The 18,109-nt window shown below is 46.7% G+C and overlaps 1 protein-coding gene across 4 annotated transcripts in view; it reads left to right on the top strand.

Annotated features, from left to right (window-relative positions):
* BCAR3 (BCAR3 adaptor protein, NSP family member) overlaps positions 1-18,109 on the top strand; it is a 110,094-nt gene that overhangs the window by 45,816 nt on the left and 46,169 nt on the right. For 2 of the 4 annotated variants that reach the window (XM_057717773.1, XM_057717781.1), the window contains exon 1: positions 16,875-16,978. The exons of the other annotated variants lie outside the window; for them this stretch is intronic. In XM_057717773.1, the coding sequence (XP_057573756.1) occupies positions 16,895-16,978 (84 nt within the window). In that variant the 5' untranslated portion in view covers positions 16,875-16,894. Of the gene's footprint in view, positions 1-16,874; positions 16,979-18,109 lie in introns of those variants that run through there. 4 annotated transcript variants of the gene reach the window in all.

The raw sequence follows: 18,109 nt of genomic DNA, 5'->3' as shown, positions 1-18,109 counted from the left end.
ATAGAAAGGAAGATCAATGGAATAGAATAGAGAACTCAGAAGTAAGCCCAAACACATATGGGCACCTTATCTTTGACAAAGGAGGCATGAGTATACAATGGAAAAAAGACAGCCTCTTCAATAAGTGGTGCTGGGAAAACTGGACAGCTACATGTAAAAGAATGAAATTAGAACACTTCCTAATACCATACACAAAAATAAACTCCAAATGGATTAAAGACCTACATGTAAGGCCAGACACTATAAAACTCCTAGAGGAAAATATAGGCAGAACACTCTATGACATGCATCAAAGCAAGATCCTTTTGGACCCACCTCCTAGAATCATGGAAATAAAATCAAGAATAAACAAATGGGACCTCATGAAACTTAAAAGCTTTTGCACAGCAAAAGAAACCATAAACAAGACTAAAAGGCAACCCTCAGAATGGGAAAAAATAATTGCCTATGAAACAACGGACAAAGGATTAACCTCCAAAATATGCAAACAGCTCATGAAACTTAATACCAAAAAAGCAAATAACCCAATCCACAAGTGGGCAGAAGACCTAAATAGACATTTCTCCAAAGAAGACATACAGATGGCCAACAAACACATGAAAAGATGCTCAACATCACTCATCATCAGAGAAATGCAAGTCAAAGCCACAATGAGGTATCACCTCACACCAGTCAGAATGGCCATCATCACAAAATCTGGAAACAACAAATGTTGGAGAGGGTGTGGAGAAAAGGGAACTCTCCTGCATTGTTGGTGGGACTGTAAGTTGATACAGCCACTATGGAAAACAATTTGGAGGTTCCTTAAAAAACTACAAATAGAGCTACCATATGATCCAGTAATCCCACTCCTGGGCATCTACCCAAAGAAAACCATAATCCCAAAAGAAACTTGTACCATAATGTTTATTGCAGCACTATTCACAATAGCCAGGACATGGAAGCAACCTAAATGCCCATCAACAAATGAATGGATACAGAAGATGTGGCATATATATACAATGGAATATTACTCAGCTATAAAAAGGGATGAGATGGAGCTATATGTAATGAGGTGGATAGAACTACAATCTGTCATACATAGTGAAGTAAGTCAGAAAGAGAAAGACAAATATTGTATGCTAACTCACATATACGGAATCTAAAAATGGTACTGATGAAGTCAGTGACAAGAACAAGGATGCAGATACAGAGAATGGACTGGAGAACTCGAGGTATGGGAGGGGGCGGGGGGTGAAGGGGAAACTGAGACGAAGCAAGAGAGTAGCACAGACATATATATACTACCAACTGTAAAATAGTCGGTGGGAAGTTGTTGTATAACAAAGGGAGCCCAACTCGAGGATGGAAGATGCCTTAGAGGACTGGGGCAGGGAGGGTGGGGGGGACTCGAGGGGGAGGGAGTCAAGGAAGGGAGGGAATATGGGGATATATGTATAAAAACAGATGATTGAACCTGGTGTATCCCCCCAAAAAAATAAAATAAAAAATAAAAAAAATAAATAGGGTGGCCAGGGAAGGCCTCACTCACGGGGCGGCTTTCTAGTGGAGGACCAGGTCAAGAGTGGTGTCTGGGGAGCTCCCTGGCGGTCCAGTGGTTAGGACTCCATGCTCACTGCCGAGGGCCCGGGTTCAATCCCTGGTTAGGGAACTAGGATCCCACAAGCCTCACAGCTAAAAAAAAAAAAAAGGAAGAGTGGTGTCTGATGGAGGTAGGATGTCACAAGGGCAAGGCCGTGAAGCTGGAGCTCACCTCTTCCACTGAGAAATGGCTGTGACGTCAGCCTTGAGGGAGAGAGGTGAAAGCTGATGTGAGGGAGTGAGGAAGGGGGTCGAGGCAGGTTGCACGGGGCCTGGATGTCCCAGGAAGGGTGTCACCTTTTACAGAGTGAGATGGGGAGCCATCTCAGCATCACTTTGGCCTGCGTGTCGCTGGCAGACTGTGAGGGGCAAGGTCGGGAGCAGGGAGATCCGTTGGGAGGCCGTCGTGACCGAGATGGTGATGATTTGGATCTGCAATGGCGGAAGGGGCGTGAGGAAGGGCGACTCTTGACATATAATATGAAGGCAGAGCCTCAGGATTTCCTGCGGCACTGGACGTGGGTGGGAGAAAAGAGGGGTGAAGCACAGTACTGGAGGGAAATGCACACTGAGATGACTTGGTGTGCATTTGCGCTAGAATTTCTGTAAGATAAACACCTGTGAGTAGAGTGACTAAGTGTTGGGTAATACGTCAAAATTAACTTCCTGGCAACTGAGTAGTTTTTTCTTTTTCAGATTTCTCTCTGTTTCCAAATTTTCTCTAATAATCATTAGTGCTTTTGTGATAGTTACTTATAAAAATAAAAATACTCCTCCATTTATATACCTCGACTACTGCATAGATTTGATGCTGAAAACTTATGGCTTCATCAAAATTATATAAAACAAGTAGGTTAGATGTATGAAAGCAGAAGTTCTCAAACTCTTTGGTCTCAAGACCCTTTTTCAATTGTTACAAATTATTGAGGACCCCAAAGAACTTTTGTTATGTGGGTTTTAGCTGTTGGTTTATTGTATGAGAAATTAAAATGTAGGAATTTTTAATGTTTGTTTAATTCATTAAAAGTAACATTATTAAACCCCTTATGTGAATATAAATTACATATTTTTATAAAAGATAATCACTTTGCAAAACAAAATTTAGTGAGAAGAATGGCTTTGGTTTACATTTTTGCAAATCTCTTTAGTGTCTAGTCTAATAGAATAAGCTTGATTCTCATATCTGCTTCAGCTTTCAGTCTGTTGTGTTACATCGTTTTGGTTGAAGTGTAAAGAAAATCTGGTCTTGCACAGATATATAATTCAAAAAGGAAGGAATAGTCTTTTTTATCGAAATATAATTGACATAACATTATATTAGTTTCAGGTGTACAGTGTAATGACTTGATATTTGTATATATAGCAAAATGATCACAATAAGACCAGTTAACATCTGTCCCCATACATAATTATAAAAAATTTTTTCTTCTGATTAGAACTTTCAAGATTCACTTGCTAGCTACTTTCAAATATGCAGTGCAATATTATTAACTCTAGTCACTATGCTGTATGTTACATCCCCAGGATTTATTCACTTTATAACTGGAAATTTGTACCTTTTGCCCATTTTGCCCACTCTTCATTCCCTAGGAATAGTATTTTAATAGTCTTTTCAGGTCATTAGAGGTATTGTTCTTTGTTATACAAAAACTTGAAAAGTTGTAGTTCCATAAAAGGTAATTGCAGTGTGGAATCTGAAATCATATCAATGAACTTTTTTTTTTTCCTTTACTCCCTTAAAATCCATTGGTCTATCTGGCAATGTGAATGGATCTTACTCAGCCATGATTTTGTACCATCATGCATTGGTCATTTGAAAAATACTGCTTTGCTGAGTTAGGCAAATCTTCCAAACGTTAACATATTTCACTATACAATACCCAAAATTCACGTTATTATCATCACTCATGAAAAAAATCATTGAAGTATTGGGAAAAATCATTAAAGTATTTACCACCCATGGTGTGGTAAATACAAGTTTCCCAAAATTCTAATTTTCTGTTGAAAGCTCAAGCTTTAGCATTGGCAACAAATACTGTCAGTTGTTTTCCTTGAAGTGACAGGCTCACTTTGTTCATGTTTTAGAAAATGTCTGCCAAATAAATACTCATGTCTGAGTAACCATTGTTTGTCAGGCATTCTTTGAAGTAAAAATGGCGTTCCGTGAAAAAGCAGCTAGCGCAGCCCACCGCTGAATGGCACGGTTGCTTTCCCTCAAGACAACCGTTGTGCTGGGTGCGCAGGAGACGTGCTGTACGTCTGCTTCCTGTCTCACCACACAGAATCTTCACGACATGGACCCAGGGCCAGGATGTAATAAAGTGAATAGAGCAGGCCCCCTGATTGACAGCTTCAGTCACCCACAGTCAACCGTGGTCTGAAAATTCCAAATATAAACAATTCATAAAAAGTTTTATTTTGTATGGTGGTACAATATCTTTTTACTCAAGTATAGTTGATACACAATATTATATAACTCACAGGTATACAATATAGTGATTCACAATTTTTGAAAGTTATTCCCCGTGTATAGTTATTATAAATTATTGGCTATATTCCCTGTGTTGTACGGTACGTCCTTGTAGCCTGTTTTATGTCTAATGGTTTGTGCCTTTTAATCTCCTACCCCCATATTGCCCCTCCCCGCTTCCCTCTTCCAGCCCGTAACCACTGGTTTGTTCTGAGTCTGCTTCTTTATTGTTATTTTCACTAGTTTGTTGTATCTTTTAGATTCCACATATGAGTGATATCATACAGTATTTGTCTTTCTCTGACTTATTTCACTTAACATAATGCCCTCCAAGTCCATCCATATTGCTGCAGATGGCCAAATGTCATTCTTTTTTATGGCTGAGTAGTAGTCCAGTGTGTGTGTGTACACATCTTCATCCATCCATCTGTTGATGGACACTTAGGTTGTTTCCATATCTTGGCAATTGTAAATCGTGCTGCTGTGAGCATTGGGGTGCTTATATCTTTTCGAATGAGTTTTTTTTTTTCTTTTTCCGACAATTCATAAGTTTTAAGTCGTGCACCATTCTGAGTAGCCTGATGAAATCTTGTGCCCTCCCACTCCTTCCCGCCTGACCCATGAATCATCCCTTTGTCCAGTGTGTATCATTAGTCACTTGGTAGCTGTCTTTTTTTCTTTTTTAATAAATTTATTTATTTACTGGCTGTGTTGGGTCTTTATTGCTGCGTGCCGGCTTTCTCTAGCTGCGGCAAGCGGGGCTACTCTGTTGCGGCGCGCAGGCTTCTCATTGCAGTGGCTTCCCTTGTTGCAGAGCTCAAGCTCTAGGTGCGAGGGCTTCAGTAGTTGCGGCACGCGGGCTCAATAGTCGTGGCTCACGGGCTTTGTTGCTCCGTGGCATGTGGGATCTTCCTGGAGCAGGGATCAAACCCGTGCACCCTGCATTAGCAGGCGGATTCTTAACCACTGGCCACCTAGGAAGTCCCAGTAGCTGTCTTTTATCAGATTGACTCTCAAGGTATTGCAGTGCTTGTTCAATTAACCCTTATTTTACTTAATAATGGCCCCAAAGCACAAAAGTAGTAATGTTGGCAATTCAGATATTCTCTTACTGTACCTAATTTGTAAATTAAACTTTATCATAGGTATGTATGTATAAGAAAAAACATAGTGTATATGTAGCTTGGTACTATCTGCGGTTTCAGGCATCCACTGGGGGGTCTTGGAACATATTGCCTGCAAATAAGGGGAGACTATTGTAATTCTTACTGCTTCATCAAGGACTTCTTAAGTAGAACTGGGTATTTTTTTAAAGAAATGTATTTTTCAACTTTTAATATTTAAAAAGCAAATTAAAAAAACATGGAGGTCAAGAAATGCAATGCCTGCTTATCCAGTTTGGTACCTCCCCCTTGCTTGCTGTTGTGGTCCCAGTAGTTTTACCCATCATTGCTTTTGCCCTGTCAGTGTAAATGTCAACCCAGTGAAAAAGGCAAAAAAGGTCTCAGTATTATTACGAAAATAGTGTTGGGCTCTTGGACTCCTTGTAAGGCCCCCATGGGCCCACAGACCACACTGAGCACTGCTGTCCTAGAGGCTCTCCTGCTACTTAAGAGCTGTTATAAAGCTGCAGAAACACTTAGGATACAAATAATCACTGTTTATCTAAATACGTATTTTTTCTCTAGCTAAGAAAACCCCTCACCTTGCTCAAATTGCATTTACATTTAAAATTCTGATTATTAATAGAGAAGAGACATAAATTTTCATTTAAAAATAAGAAAAGATTGAGGCTCTATCCCAGATATAAGGGTTCACAGTCATCAGCCTGTTCTTTACAATTGAGTGGATTGTGAAGCCTCGGTAAATACTAACTCTATTTCACGCGATCGAGTCATTGCTCATTCTATACTGTAAACAGCTGGGCCATAGCAGTTGCTGTTCTGCTCTGGTTGCTTTATAGTAAAACCATGAAAGCCCAGAGCTTGGTGAGGTCAAGGCCTGGTTTACGGCAGAGATTCTCCGCTTGGATGTGTGAGTGCAGTCAGGGGGTGCATTTCCTTGGGGCAGGCTGAACACGAACATTCCCCTGATCCTTAAGCTTTTACTAATCGCTGTGTATTTGCCCACTCTCTGCTCCCAGCATGGATTAGCTGGCTGGCTCCATTCATCCTTTCTGTCAGTGAAGATAAGGATGTGTCAGACCCTGGGAACCAGAGCATGCCACTTGGCCCTTTGAGTTCCAGCTCTCTCCAGATGGCATCTAATTGTTCCTTGAATAAGCTCAGTGTCCAGGCCGCAGGAACCTGGTCTCAGAGGCCATTTCACATATTTATTAGCTCATGGATGAGAACTTACTACATAAAGCCCCCATTCACACTCTCTAAAGAGCCTTTTGTACAGAAAAAATGATGAAGCTGATGGACTATTTCCTGTGGCCACCAGTTTCCAATTGGATCCTTATTTTTCACAGGCCCAGGTGGGTGCTTTTTGAAAAGGGCTGTGCAGTCCAGCTGTGTCCATCATGGTCCAGTCTCCTCCTCTCTGTCTTCCCATGGTCTTTACTGGCAGGAGCCTAAGCAGAACAGGGCCGCATCTTCCTCCCTCCCAGTTTGCAGAGCGTTCCAGGGATGCTCATGCAGAGCACAGGTGGTGGCATTTGGGGGTTACTGTGTCCTGAGAGCCTCTTCCCTTTTGGGAACCTGCGTTGTTCACAGTGTGAAAGAGTAAAGGGCTTCTAAGCTCTAAAGTGGGAACTAGCCCGAATCCAGCCATGGGGATGGCAAGGCAGTTCACCAGTGAGGACCACAACGGCCATGTGGCAGTTCATGTCTCATAACTCTGTGGTTCTTAACTACTTGGTGAGGGTGTCTCGTATCTTTTTGCAAATATGATAAGAATAAGAAACTTACAATGTGCACACACTCACTGTGCATCTTCTAAGGTGTTTGTGGATCCAGATTGAGAATCTCTGTGCTATCTCCAAATGTTTTGTCATTACACTGGGCATTGGAGTGATGATGAGTAAGACCTGGGTCCTGAGGCCACCAGACAAGGACACAGATCATTTTAATTAGTGCTTCAATAGCTTGATGCTGGAAGACAGGGTTGGAGCTGGGGCCCCTCACTGGGAAAAGTAGAACAAGAGCAATGGGTGAAGGAAGCCCCATGGCCACACAGACTGAGAATCGGGACTCCATGGCTCCTTCCAGGCTGTGCCCACCTAAGGACCACATAGGGAACAAATTTGGGAAGATCTAAATATAATTTGGGGGTGATGCAAATTTCCTTTCTTTTGACTTAGAAGTCATGAGAGTTGCCCTTCTAGGTAATCCATCGTACCTGGTAAAGTTCTCCTATGTAAGGCAATGTCTGAGCCTTTCCCTCTGAATCAGGTCCTCTGGCTTTCTATAAAACAGAATAGCCTGTGGAAACGTTCTCCAGGAACATAAGATGCTGCTGTTGCCTGTATAAGCAGGGTTGAGTGAGCCATTTGTTAGTGGTTTCCCCTAGCCTGGGGGGATGCTGGATATAGGAGCAAAACTTACACTTACATTCAGTGGCACAGAACATTCCAACTCCATAAATCCCCCTCCCTTTTCCTACAGGCAAATTCACGTCTGCTTTATCCTTGAGAACTGGAGACAATTCAGTTCTATAATGGAGTGTCCTTGGAGCAGGCTGTGAAACACCATTACTTTCCACCCATCACTGAAACATGAGTGTACCACCCTGTTATTAATGGGCATATAGCATACACGTTTCCCTGTAACATGAGTTTATGTTGGCTCTTTTTTCGCATTTCCAGATTTAGGGATCACGTCTTATACATGTGAACTCTAGCAGGGCCCAACAAGGTGTGTTATATTTCACTCTCAAGTTTTACCCCATCTCCCACTGATCAGGTGAACCTGTAAACTCTCTAAGTGATGATGTGAGCTAGGAAATGTATCACTGGGAGGCGCAGGGGCAGAGTGGCCTGGGTCGATGTCTGTTCTGGGGAAGGAAAACCGTCTGGACTCTGCCCTTGCGTCTTCTTCTCTTGGCATATTGACTGCATTCTCTCAGATCAGCTTCTCCATGTAGTTTGGGGCACATGCTTATTAGCTATTCTAAGCTTATAATCTTAAAGCTTATGTTCCAAGGGGAAAAGGAGACCTCTCCCTCTGCTCTGGTTTGAAAAATCCTAAGGAAGGACTCTGATTGGTCTAACTTAGGTCACATGTCCACTCCCAGACCATTAGGTGTTCAGTATTCTGATTGGTTCTCACAACCATTACAAGTATGAATACACATACCCTGGGGTAAAGGTTTTAAATGTAATAACCATATCTGCTATTTACATCATTTTTCCCCCTGAATTTTTAGGATCAGAATCTATTAGGCTACGTTTCTAATTGTCTCTGTCTACTCAGGGTACGTATATAAAATATTGGTATATGAATGCTAGGTTTTGCAGAGATATTTTTGTTTTGATCTTTTCAAGTCATATACTCACCTTTCTCTAGCTTACCTCCCTTCTGATTTATTTATACGTGGGCTATCAATTGCCCCCCCAGTTTAATTGATCCACTGATGTTACAGAGAAATTATAGGTGGGAGGTGGGGAGATGGTGCAGAGGGGCTGTGGATTCCCCTCTGATTCATAGTTTGACTTTGGAAAAATTTCTGCATCTGTTGCCACAAGTGGCCTCACCCTGAGGCTGGTGTGTTGTTCCTAGAGAATGATCTAGGTAGGTTCCTGCTGCTCTCCCTGGTAACTCTCCCTTCCTCCACCCTGCCCTCCCACTCCTCTGGGTACACACACAAGGCCAGGGATTGTATGGTCCTCTGAGCCACTGACAAAAGGAACTTATTGTCCCCATGAATGTTGACTGCTTGGATGTCACTTCTGAGGTGGCACTGTGCTTGGCAGCCGACTGCCTTAGGAAGTGAAGAGATGAGCTGGTAATCAGTACGGTCCTTTCCTTGCAGCTCACCCTCTGAGTCGGCCTTTTCCTGTAGAGAAATGGGCCCAGCTGACATCCCCATATGCGACAAAGAAAGTCTGTTCCTTAGCCCTCCATTTATCAGTTGTATGATGGGGCTTTGCTGCCTCCTGGCTTATCTTAGATTCTGACCTCAGTGTCCGTCTGTACACGTCCTGCCCTTTCCCATCAGTAATGATGGGGACCTCTGACCGAGGATATTTCAGAGGAGACCCGCTATCTATGTTGCCAGGAATATCTGTCACTTGGTTGGAGGAAGAGGGTTGTTGCAGCAGCCGTAATTCTGCCTTTTGGATTTGCACAAGATAAGGTACTCCAGGCAACCAGGTGGTATCCATGCTTCCATGATCACATCCGATAGAGCCAGCTGTTCTGATTCATGGTCGTTTTAATTATTAACTCTAAGAACTGTTTGATCTCATATGTGAAATGGAGATAATAATACATGTCTTCCAGCATGAGTATTAAGTAGACACTATGGTAAAAGTCCTCTGCATAAATGTTGGCTCTTGGGGACCTTTCACATGGAGTGGTGAAGACTCCTTTGAGCAGCCCGGCTGAGAGGTGGAAAGACGTCTGTGACCGCCACAGTCTGATATCAGAGAGAGACTGCAGCCCTGGAGTCTGTGGTTGAGGAGGGGCTGCTGAGGGTCACACTGGTAGCTAATCTGCATTTACTAAGCACTGCATGCAGACAGGCCCTTCCGCCAGCTGGGGGGAAAGGATTCTCCTGTCGCAAGTGTTTAAAGCTACTCCAGCAGCAGGAAGGAAAGTGGTACTGTTTGCCTCAGAGCTCTCTATTTTACAAGCCGCAATCCTGTCAAGACTTGACTGTGTCCTAGGTGACTAAGGGAAGGGGTGCTGTCTTTGCCCATGTCTGTGATGACCGAGGTATCCTCTGCAAGTCTCTCTCCACTAGAAAAAAAATCAAGTAAGACCCTCAGAAGCTACACCTTTCAGAGACACTGAAATTCTTTCTGGATCAGTGGGGATTTTTAGGTCCAATGACTCTTGGGTAAAAGCCATGGACCCCTCACCTCAGTGAACAAGTACTCATACAACAGTTTGTATACAATTTCCAGTGGTTCATGGAAGCCCCACCAACACCCATGGTTAAGAACTCCTGGTCTAGATGGGTTGGTTCTCATAGCTTTTGGGGCAGGATGTATAATTATCCAGTATGTCCCTCAGAGGATATCCATAATCAATTTATGGCCATGAAAAAATGATATTTTCCCACTGAATTATTGCGTTCAGGTAACCGGAATTTGAAAACAGAGAAGAAGGGATTAATAAGATCATTTTCTCTTTTACTTGGCCAGCTTTCAAGGCTGGAATAAATTGAGGTAGTCCTGGCTCCACCTCTCACCTGGTACCTACCCTGCCCTCTACCCGAGGGTTTCTGCCTTCTCTGGCATCTCTTACAGGCTGCTTCATCCATCAGAACTTTGGTAACCTTTCTGGGTGGGAGATGGGTATGTGGTTGCCGTGGAAGAGTGCGCTGTAACTCTGGCCATCCCTGCTGTTAGGGGCTGGAGAGGAGGAGGTGCAGGCAGAAAGCAGAATCAGAGATGACACAGAAAGTCTAGAGAGGGTAGCTGGGCAAGGCAGGCACAGCGTCCAAGGGCTATCCCAGCCACAGTTCTAATTCTAGAAATGATTGGCATCAGAGTACCCAGTAATATGGGCTGGTGACGTATGAAGGAGTCAGGCACATGGGAGGTGGCCCTTCTGGGGACTCTAGACATATGTGGAAGATCTAGTCCCGGGGCATGAACCTGGAGGGCGGGGCGAGGGCGGGGCAAGGGTGGAAGAGAATCAGGCAGGGCATCCGGGGGACAGAGGCTGAAGCCCAGCTCTGCGTCACCTTGATATGGGGACAGTGGGAAAGGAGGGGCCACGGGGTCCCTAGTCAGACTAGCTGGGGCAGTGGTCGGACACGGAGAGCTTGGTAGTTGCATACGGACCCGGGAGTCCCCTTGCGTGAGGGCCAAGTGGGCAGATGCTGTGGACACACATGCTGCCTGTTGACACAAACAGCTCCGCAGATGACAAAGACTCTGGAGTAGAAATCATCTCAGGTATCTGAGCAAGTGTGATTCAAACCATATGTGCAGTTTTAATATGCGATCTTAAAATCTGAAGGCTAAAAAATATTTTAAGGCTAAAGAACCTCATAAACTCCTCCTCATTGTTCCCTGGCTTTCTGGTTGGGGCCAGTCAGTGGCTCAGGGCAGTGCTGTTCACACTTTCCTTGCAGGGAGTGGCTTCTGTAGCCTACCCTTTGGGTGAGATTTGGGGTGCAGCTGGCCATGTGCCCTGCAGGAGGAATGGACTGGGGAGGCAGGTTTTGTGATCCTTTCCTTTGGAGGGAAGGGAGACTCACGTTAGCTGAGTGCCTAGACTCTGTGTTGTCAGGCTCTTTATGTGTTTTCTCAGTTGATCCTCACAAAAACCCAGTAAGTTGGAGGAGTAAACTGGGGCTCAGAGAGGTTCGGAAATTTCCCAGGGTCACCCAGCTTGCTAGTGGTGCAATGAAGACTTGAACCCACCCTGGCTCTCCCTCTCCCCTGCCACCTCCCAGCAGCACTTGAAACAGAAACATGTGTCCCGCAGCTCAGTTTTGGCAGATGTCATTTTGCAGAAGTGCTTGTGAGAGGGGAGCACCAGTGGCAGCCGAGAGGGGAGCCAGCGCAGCTGGGTCTGGTTGGTGAGCCTTCGCCCATCCTGGCCTTGTGGATGCCCCTCAAGCCGTTTCTGTGGCGCTTTGCGTGGGAGGGGCCTCTGAGGGGCTTTTGTGGTCACTATTAGTTGCTGGAAAGGGGAAAGAGAAAAGTGTACAGCAAAGAAAGTCTAGGAGCTAAGATGACAGGAGAACAAATGAATGCTCTGGGTGTAAGGCCTGCACAGTGAGTGTAGAATGGAAGGAAGCCTGGGAGACGGATGGTGGGTCATCTTGAATGAGTAACACTCCCAGGCTGTAAGGATGGGCTTCAGGGGACAAGGAATCCCCTGAAAGTATATGTAAGACATTACAGTGTGTGTCTTTTGTTCTGAGAGGAGGGTCCATGGTTTTCATAGACTCTCAAAGAAGGCTGAGACCACCAGAAAGTCTGAGTCTGCTGTCTGAGAGGCTGGAATTACGCCCTGTGCATGTTCTTTTCATTTTGGCTTAATGCTAAAAATAGGAAGTTGAGCTTGCATAATATAGAATTTCTGGGGTGATATCAGGAAATAGGTGGTGGTGGAGGTGGAGGGATGTGTGGGACGGGATTGTATGTGGTAGTGTGAGAAAGCAGAGTCCAACCTGGGTGCTCACCTAATTTTGCTTCGTGTTATCCGTTATACAATTCCACTAGCCGGTTAGAGAAACGAGTTTGTGGAGAGGACAGAAGGCTCCGTAGACGGAAATCTGTTTGTGAATACTGTCCTTCGTCTCTTTGTTTATGTGCCAAGCAGATCAATACTGCTTCCGGATAGAGACCATTTAACAGCCGTACTCTTTCCTCCCCCTGAGGAATCTGGGGGAACTGTCAGAGCGAGATGCGTACAGCAAACGCTCGTCAATGCTCCCCGTGTCACACAAAGCGGCCCTGAGAGCGGAGCCGGCGCGTCCCGCCCTCCTCCCACCGAGTCCAGTTTGCATTCCCTGTTGGAGCAGGAAATAAATTGCATTGGCCTATAGGAAAACGTGCTGAACTGTCTTTGGCGTCGTGTGAGCCTGGCAGGGGGAGGAGGGGACCTCTTCCCTGACGGCCTCCTCCTTCCTCAGGGGTTTCCCAGCCGCTCTCCTCCAGCCCTGTGGCTTTTATGGGAGGGCGGGTGCTCAGAGCCCGCGCGCCTCCCCAGCCGGCTCTCCTCCGGGTTGCTGCGATCAGAATCACACAGGCAGGCCAGCGCCCGGGGAGCGGGGCTGCTGATAACAGTGCCCCTTCTGGCCCAGGGCTTCCCAGCCCTTCAGGGAGCAGGGCCTGCAAGGGGTGGCCTCGGATGCTTAGGATGGGGCTAGTTCAGGTGAACCTTCCTGCTTCTAGGACACCGAGAGGAATGCCCTGTTCCCTAGCTCCTTAAAGCTGACTTTGCTCGCTGAGAGCCAGGTTGCTGGGGTTTAGTGGAGGCCAAAAGCCGGGAAGGGTGGATCTTCCTAGGGAGGTGAGGCGTCTCAGCGGTTGCCCCGGAGGTCGAGCTGTTTTGACCATGTAGACGGGTGTTAACCTCTTGACTGATGTTCTGAGTGTGTCCCCTGTGGGCAAAGACCAGCCTGGCCTCGTGGCCTTGGATCAGTGCCCTCTGGTCACAGCCTGCAGCCCACCTCGGGCAGTATCACCTTCTGCAGGGCTGCTTGACAGTGACCGAGAGCACCTTGGTGCATGTGAGGCTTGATGCCTTGACTCCGGGCTGGCTCTGGGAAGGGGAGTGAAGGTGTGGGCAGCATTATCTTCTCAGTTGCCCTGAAACAGGGAAAAGCAGGTACCTGGTAGGCACATCTTTCCCCTCAGAGACCTCGCCGCCTCCCCCCCCCCAACCCCCCCAGTGCTGTGTTGGAGGGAGGGTCTGCCTCATGGGAGGCTGAACTTCTAGTGCGGACTGTGGCACTTTGGGAAAGGGACTGTGTGCGCCTCTCAGCCCCTCCCCGCCCAAGGGCTGCGGCCGACAAGAAGCACTTGTCTGTGGAATAGGACTGGCAGGCCGCTCCTGTTTCCATGGTTACTCAATAGGTCAGGTTAGTATTAAGGCTGCCCAGGGAGAAATGGCCACGCCTGTGCAGGGCCTTCCTCTGGTCCCCTTTGACCCTCTTTCCAGACAGGGTGGGCAGCATTTGACCTGAGGTCGTGAGGGGTTTCTTCAAGGGTTCACCGGGCTGCCCGCCTTGGCTTTTTCCGCAGGTGTTTTTCCTGGTGCCGAGGAGTGAGGCTCCCAGGAGGTCAGAGGGGGTGCTAGAGAGCACGGCTTTCCCAGAGCTCTGCGCGGCCTGCTCCCGGCCACCCCCACCCCCCATCAGTCCCGGGGATTGCGTTAGAGACGCCGACCCCTGTCCCCAGAAGGGCGTGGGGTTTAGAAAGCCCTGAATACGAGCTTGGCCCTAAATCACATGTACCAAATCGTCAGACAATGACCCCCTCCCCCAGGTCACAACCCTTTTGCATGGGGCTGTGTGAGTAACCGGTTTCATTTTAAGACATTAAAAAATCTCGTATTTGGTGATCAGATACCAGGTTCTGGCAAAAGCACGGGCTGGAGTCCCTGGTCCTTTGTTCTCTGCTAAGTGACCCGCCGTTCTGGTTCTCCGTGTCTTTGTAACTAGAATAGGATCGTCATTGTGGGGAGAATGCGGCGGAATTGATCAAGGTGGATGGGAGACATCAAAAAGCATAAGTCAGTGCCGGGCACTTTACGAATTCATGCAATTATCATCTTTCCCTGCAATAACACGTTATTTTAGTCTCTCTCCTTGGCCGTTTCAGGAGACAATTGATTAAAACCTTTGAGTGCTGCTTTAGAAATTATTTTTGGTGTGGAACAAAACAATCAAAAGTGCTTAGGAAACAGTTACCTAATAAGATTAGCTCATTCTTTAATCCTGACTTCTGACGGAACCAATTCTTTTGCCTTTTGGAGACATTTTTTAGAGTAAACAAGGAAAGCCTCGGGTGACAAGAGCTGTGGTCCTACAGTGACCTGAATGTCTTTTGTTTTGCTTTTCCCCTCGCCCTGGAGCACTTGACTACATAATTCTATGTCATTTATATGTCTGAGTTTTTTAAGTATATTTTCTTTCAGGAATGCACTTCATTCACGGTGTCTGGGGTAGGGTATTGGAATTCAGAGGCTCTGGCTGACTAATCTCACTGAATTTCTGTGCAGGATTTAAGGAGCTGCTTCCCTCCCTTTGCCTGCGCTGGGGGATGGTGACCTTCTGTGCTCTTAGGGGGTTTCTTCCTCTGACAGAGCTCGTCAATGCCTGTCAAAGGGGAGTAGCAGGTGCCAGCCAGGCCCCTTAGCTGGTGGCTGTTGGCCTGATCGGTGCGGCCTCCCCACAAGACTGCGGGGGCTGTGGGCCCCGGCTGCTCACCGGACGTACCCTTTGAACCCCAGCTGGTGGGAATGAGGGCAGAGAAAATGCTTCCTCATGGGTCCAGTTCATGGACCTTGGGGGACAGTATCGACCCACCAACTGGACCATCTCGAGGGCCCCTCCAGCTCAAAAACCCCGTGAGTCCTACCACCCGGGGTGCTTGCTTCCAGGGTCTCAGGTGGACTTCCCAGGACCCAGGGCTGCACGTCTGGGCCCCGACATCACGGTGGCGCGGGGGGGAGTCAGCTGAGGAAGCAGAAAGGAAGTCAGCGCCCCTGGTTGTTGCCATGATGCTGGGCCCGTTGTAGCTCCATCCCCACGTTAGAGGTGTTTATGAGGCGGAGCCTCCGCCCTCGAGGTGAGTGTGAGACCTGCGGCTCTGCAGAGCCCTCCATCAAGCGCAGAAGCTGCACACCAGGCAGTGAACAGACAATTGTCTATTTTTACAGGCTGGCTTGACCTAGTCCAAAGGCCGAGGCCTCCTGAGGATTTGACACTAATCCCGTTGGATATTTCTCATACCTCCTTCAAGCCTCATCTGGTGGTGTTCCTTTCTGGACTGAATAGGTTCTGTTTCTTCCTCATTACAAGTTTCTACCTGTGCAAAGTTTTAGAAAGCGTCAGGACACATTCCACTTTTGAGTGGCCGAAGCCACAGAAAGTTAATATTTGGAACCGTAGGAGAGGAAGTGCTACAGGCAGAAACCTGGGTTTGATTTGAAAAAAAACAAAAACAAAAAAAACCAGGATTGTTGAGAATCCACCCTGACTGAAATGGAAGAAGAAAAGCAATTCCTTTCCCCTAAGGTGTCGGGAGGCTCTTGGTAGGGGTACAGGCCTCTGAGCGCTGGAGAATGGCTTGGCAGCGTTGGACTCGAGGTTCGTGTGTTGGATCTGGGTTAGGCGGGGTGAGCGATTACAGTGAAGTATTTAAAGTGAAGGAGGGGAGTGAGACAAACACAGCTGGGGCAAGAGAGGGTACGTCGCCTGTCCCGCATCCTCCCGACAGACTGCACAGCCAGGTGGGGAGGGCACAGGCCACTCAGGGTGTTTGCTGACAGACTTGCTAATTAAACACCAAAAGGCAGTATTGCCTTGCCAATAATGATGGCTGTGCCAATGTTATCAGCTGCAAACTGGCTGCCAGGAGCATCCTAATTAAAAATAAACAGCTCTGTGGGTGGGCTGGGAGCGTGGGATGGGGATCCTGCCCACGTTTCTCGGGACTTCTAGGATTGCTCCTAGGGGAAAGTCACACCTAGGTCGCCTTTGGGTCTTTCTCTCAAAGGAGCCTCTGTCTCGTCCCAAGGTGGTGTGATGTGTGCTTCTTTGAACTCCTGGGTGCTGGGGTGACAAGCAAACAGATAAAGCCTCTAGGAGGAGATTGCCTGGTGCCTTCAAGCCCTGGGTAGGAAAGGCTGCCTGGGGGGTTAATGATTTCTGCCGGGTCTCTGAATTGAGGGGACCGCTAAAGCCCAAAGCCTCTTCTAAGAGAGGTTAGAATTTCATCAGAAAGTGAGTCTGGTCACATGAGGATTTCTGGCACCGTGTGCATGGCAGGCTGGACACCCGCCTGCCAGAATTGAGCGAGTGGATCGTATTGGCTTCGGTAGAGAGGGAAAGTCCCAGCCTGGCCAGGGAGAAGGAGCCGCTCACTCCCCTGCGGCCCGCGGGCAGGAGCAGCACAGCTGCTGTGGTGGGACTGGGGCTCTCACGGCTCAAGCCCCCTCTCTTTTAAACCTAAAGAAAGTGTGTGGTCCAGGGACTGAAGCCTGAAAGATGCCTAAGGAATGCAACGCTTTCCACGCCCTCTCGGCCGCTCTGTGCTGCTTCTATCACCGCAAGTCTTTCCTGGGAGTCAAGGTAGGTGTGGTTTGAGATAAGGTACATCTAAAATTCTGTGGGGGGCCTTTAAAGCACTAGAAAAAGTTTGCAGGCTGCTGGCGGTAAAAACAGAGGCATTGACTTTGACGATAGATGTTCATAAGCCCCTAGTGGTCTGTCTCCCTTGGAAGCAGAATTGGGCCACACAGAACGGGGTTCCTTGTCTGTGCTTTCGGATGAAGCTCTGTTTTTCAGGAGACTTTCAGTTTCCTTGGGCTGAAATTTTATACCAAAGTAGCTTAATAGTATTTTTCTTTTTTTTTTCTCTCTTCTCTTGTTCGTAATAAATGTGAGATGGCTGAGCCCCTATCTCCACTTACCCTGCTGCTCCATTATGTCAATAATATATATATGTACAAAAACCACCAAATATCTCTCTTCAGATCACAGTCACATTCCAAAACATTTCTGTATTCAGAACTGTCTCTTTTTTTTTTTTTTACTGCTTCCATTTTTAACCTTTGTTATAAGACATCAGTACCAAATGTTTTGTGTAATATGTCAATACACTCTTTATTTTGATGAAAATATTCAAAGACCCTCATTTGACTAATTTAAGATGAGGCCTCTGTTCTGTTGCCCACCTGTAACAACACTAAGAATTCTGTTTAGTATAGGCTGTCATTGATCTGGGGGCTTGTCTGCCTTGGAAAGATCCTGTCGGCCCCAGCATGACTAGGGACCTCATTTATTCGTGGGAAATAGGAATCAGAAAGCTCTCAAGGAATTCTTCCCAGGCTGACAGCAGAGCTCCCCCTCTCCCGAAGGACCGGCTTATTCGGTGCCATTGAAAAAGCTACAACAGGAAAATTTAACAGGAAATCCTGTTAAAGGGAGAAAGAGCCCTTTGTAGAAAAATATGCAGTGACTGTGAAGAAGAGAGGCTTCTTCTGATTTTGCTACCCTTTTGGAGTGTTCAGAGTAGCTTCCTAACCATTCAGCAAAGTTCATTTTTGCCTCTTTGTCGAGGAATTTGGAGGAGATTGAATAACCTTAGGTGAAAAGTGTTTCCTCCCTGATTCAAGAGCCCCTTTCTATCCTGGAGCCCAGTGCGGTGAAGTGAGGCCCATGTGGTTTCTGGCCTAAATATGGATTGTTCTAGTGTGGGGC

Source organism: Hippopotamus amphibius, chromosome 1 (genome assembly GCF_030028045.1).
Source record: "Hippopotamus amphibius kiboko isolate mHipAmp2 chromosome 1, mHipAmp2.hap2, whole genome shotgun sequence".
NCBI lineage: Eukaryota > Metazoa > Chordata > Mammalia > Artiodactyla > Hippopotamidae > Hippopotamus > Hippopotamus amphibius.
Note: the sequence above shows the minus strand (reverse complement) of the source record. Positions and strands in the feature narration are given on the sequence as shown.